General features: G+C 35.1%; 1 protein-coding gene across 1 annotated transcript; it reads left to right on the top strand.

Moving 5' to 3' along the window:
- Positions 1–307: 307 nt before the first annotated feature.
- Positions 308–1559, top strand: LOC127566364 (uncharacterized). Its single transcript, XM_052008390.1, has 3 exons — positions 308–996; positions 1057–1404; positions 1499–1559. The coding sequence occupies exons 1-3, from the start codon at positions 887–889 to the stop codon at positions 1557–1559; spliced, it is 519 nt and encodes a 172-aa protein (XP_051864350.1). The 5' UTR covers positions 308–886.
- The last annotated feature ends 1250 nt before the right edge of the window (positions 1560–2809 follow it).

Below are 2809 nucleotides of genomic sequence, written 5' to 3'. Positions count from 1 at the left end.
ATTGAAGATAAATATTAATAAAATGGTTGGAATTGGCACTGACAATGCAAGCGTTATGACTGGAGTAAAGAGAAGCGTTTATACCGAGCTCAAAAAAAGATGTTCCATCGCTTATTTTGATCAAATGTGTCTGTCATTCGTACAGCTGTCAGTCAATCATGCTTGCGCCAAATGTTTGCCAGATCAGTTGGAATTTTTAATCCATGATACTTACTCTTGGTTTTTCTAAAAGCTCTATGCGACAAATCAATTATAAAAAAATATATCAATGCATAAACGATGACAAGGTACTAGCCTGAATATTTTACTTTAATTTCGAATTGTGTTCGTCCAAATGTTTCGTTCTTTTGTGTCCTGCGATCGTGATTGTCCAAACTAACTTACTTAAATTTTAATATCAATTTATAGCTGCTGTAACCTGTTCTTAATATGTATAAATGTTTGATTTATGTGTGATTCGATTTAAACTGTTTTCTTTATCTGAAATCTTAACCTTAGTTGCCCTTGAAAATCCCTAGAGTCTGCGAGACTAGATGGCTTTCAATTGAGCTGGCGGTGACCAGGATTGTTGATCAGTGGACTGAGCTAAAATTGCATTTTTCCATAGCTTCACTCCAGGAGAACTGTCACAAAGCCAAAATCTTGCACGAACTGTACAGTGACGAAGTAAATTGCCTTTACTTATTGTTTTTGATGCCGATATTAGTGGAAATGCAGCTCTTAAACAAAAACTTTCAAAGCAGAAATTCAAATGCTACAAAACTTTTGAAAGATTTAATAGCAACAATCAAATCGTTGAAGGCCTTAATTATACCACCAAGCTGTGATATCGACATTTTGAAATTTGATTTCAAATGTATGGTTGAAACTAATCTAAGCTTGGGGTATGACTTTGAAAAAAAAATTAAGTCCTTACAACTTCAGGAGCAGATCGAAGTTGAAATTCGAACAAAGTGTGCGTTTCGTTGTGGAGTTGGTCCAACAGCTAAGAGCCAGGTAAGTTAGGTATTTATGATATTGACGTCCGAGATATTAACGATTTTGTTTTAATTTTAGATTGCCGAAGAACTTCGAAACGCTGGAAAAAATAAATGTTTTTTCTGTTGATAGGATTTTGAGAGCTCAAAAAGAAAAAATTGAAGATTTCTTGGAGCAGCTCAATGTGGAAAATATAAGCGATATCCTAACGCAATACGGAAAGATCCATTTATTTTACTGGGAGAACAAGGAGGACACTGTCAAATTTTGGGCAGAAGTGCTGAGCTTTAGGGACTCAAGTGACAACAACCCTTTCAAGTCCTTAGCGCTGTTTGCTATAAGGCTACTCTGTTTGCCTTGGTCAAATGCTGAGGTAGAGCGTGTGTTCAGTCAAAATGAACATAGTAAAAGTAACCTCAGAAACAGGTTACATATAAAAACACTAAATTCAATTTTAAAAATAAGGTATTTCCATTTACTTAAAGTTTTAAAGCAGCATTATTAATATTCCTCTTTATAGATACGGCCTGCGCAGAAATGGAAAATGCTGCCACGATTATGAAGTGCCAACGAAATTTTAAAAAATGATGGCCGAAAATGAAAAATATAACAATGAAGACAGTGAAGATGTAGATTTAATAAAATCATTATTGGACATTTAAATTAAAATTCAATTTTTTGGTTATTTTGGGGTAATTTGGTTATTTTTTGGGGTAACAAAATGTTAGCCATTTTTTCAGCCATTTTTACAAACAAATTTGCTATTTTCAGCTAGTTTTTTCGTAAATCTGACATTATTTTTTGTTCAAGACCTGGCAACACTGCTGGTGTGTGCAATTGGTGATTTATACATACAATCACATATACATACAAATATCAGTACAGTTTCGAAATGCCGGCACGCTGCACAGAAAAAAAAGTTGCTCCAGATACTTTGTTGGTCTTTTTCTTCTCTGTTTCTCTTTTTGTGCACACTTTTGACAGTCTTTTTCTTTTCTTTTCTTCCTTTTTTTTTTCTTTCTTTCTGAACACACTTTTGCGAGTCTTTTTCTTTTCTTCCTTTTTTTTTCTCTACACACTTTTGCGAGTCTTTTTCTTTTCTTCCTTTTTTTTTCTGTACACACTTGCGAGTCTTTTTCTTTTCTCTAGCCGGTATGTTTTAACAAAACGTGTGTTTTCAGGTTATGTGTCTTTTGCACAAGGTAAGTATGTAACATATGTATGTAATTTGCACAAGCACCAATTCACTCAACACTGCACTTAAGTGGGTATTTTAATGTTTTTGGTTACTCCGTCGGCTGCGCCAGTTTTGTTAACAGAGTTATGTTAACTTTGTTTTTAAATAAAATTAATGTTTTATTTATTTTTTTATAAATTCACTTTATTTTTTATGACTTCAGTTTATTTGCTGTAGCGTTCTTGCTCGCATCTGCTCTACAAGTGAGTTCAAAAGCTTTTCTATGTTTAGTACGTGATTGAGAGAGCTTGTGATCTCTCTCTCTCTCTTGTTAGATGTGAAACGAAGAGAACGAAAGCTCTGAGTACATACATAACTCGCGCACAGTTCAGTCACATCGCAACCTCTCAATACAATGTCTGCGGGGTTCTGCTTAGTTGGAACTGCTTAGTTGGAACGTTTTTCAAACGACAAATACCGCCGTTTAGCAACTTCAAATGAGCACCCAAGCTGGTGCGAATCTGATTTAAACGGCAGTCTTACTTCGAAACGACCAGACGGCAATCTTTTTACATTATTCGTGAAATGATCTTCGCAACTTTGTTGTTCAGCGGAAAGGACTTTGGAGGGAGAGCGCACATCTTCAACAGTCGA

This window comes from Drosophila albomicans, unplaced genomic scaffold (genome assembly GCF_009650485.2).
Source record: "Drosophila albomicans strain 15112-1751.03 unplaced genomic scaffold, ASM965048v2 utg000102l_pilon, whole genome shotgun sequence".
Taxonomy (NCBI): Eukaryota; Metazoa; Arthropoda; class Insecta; order Diptera; family Drosophilidae; genus Drosophila; species Drosophila albomicans.
The sequence above is the reverse complement of the archived record's forward strand: the minus strand, read 5'-3'. Positions and strand labels throughout refer to the sequence as shown.

What these genes read in the sequence shown, in the direction of transcription:
- LOC127566364 (XM_052008390.1), top strand. Translation starts at nt 887, where the DNA reads ATGACTTTGAAAAAAAAATTAAGTCCTTACAACTTCAGGAGCAGATCG. An exon ending in GTCCAACAGCTAAGAGCCAG is followed by an intron (nt 997 to 1,056) that starts GTAAGTTAGGTA and finishes TTTTAATTTTAG; the next exon opens with ATTGCCGAAGAACTTCGAAA. An exon ending in AAAAGTAACCTCAGAAACAG is followed by an intron (nt 1,405 to 1,498) that starts GTTACATATAAA and finishes TCCTCTTTATAG; the next exon opens with ATACGGCCTGCGCAGAAATG.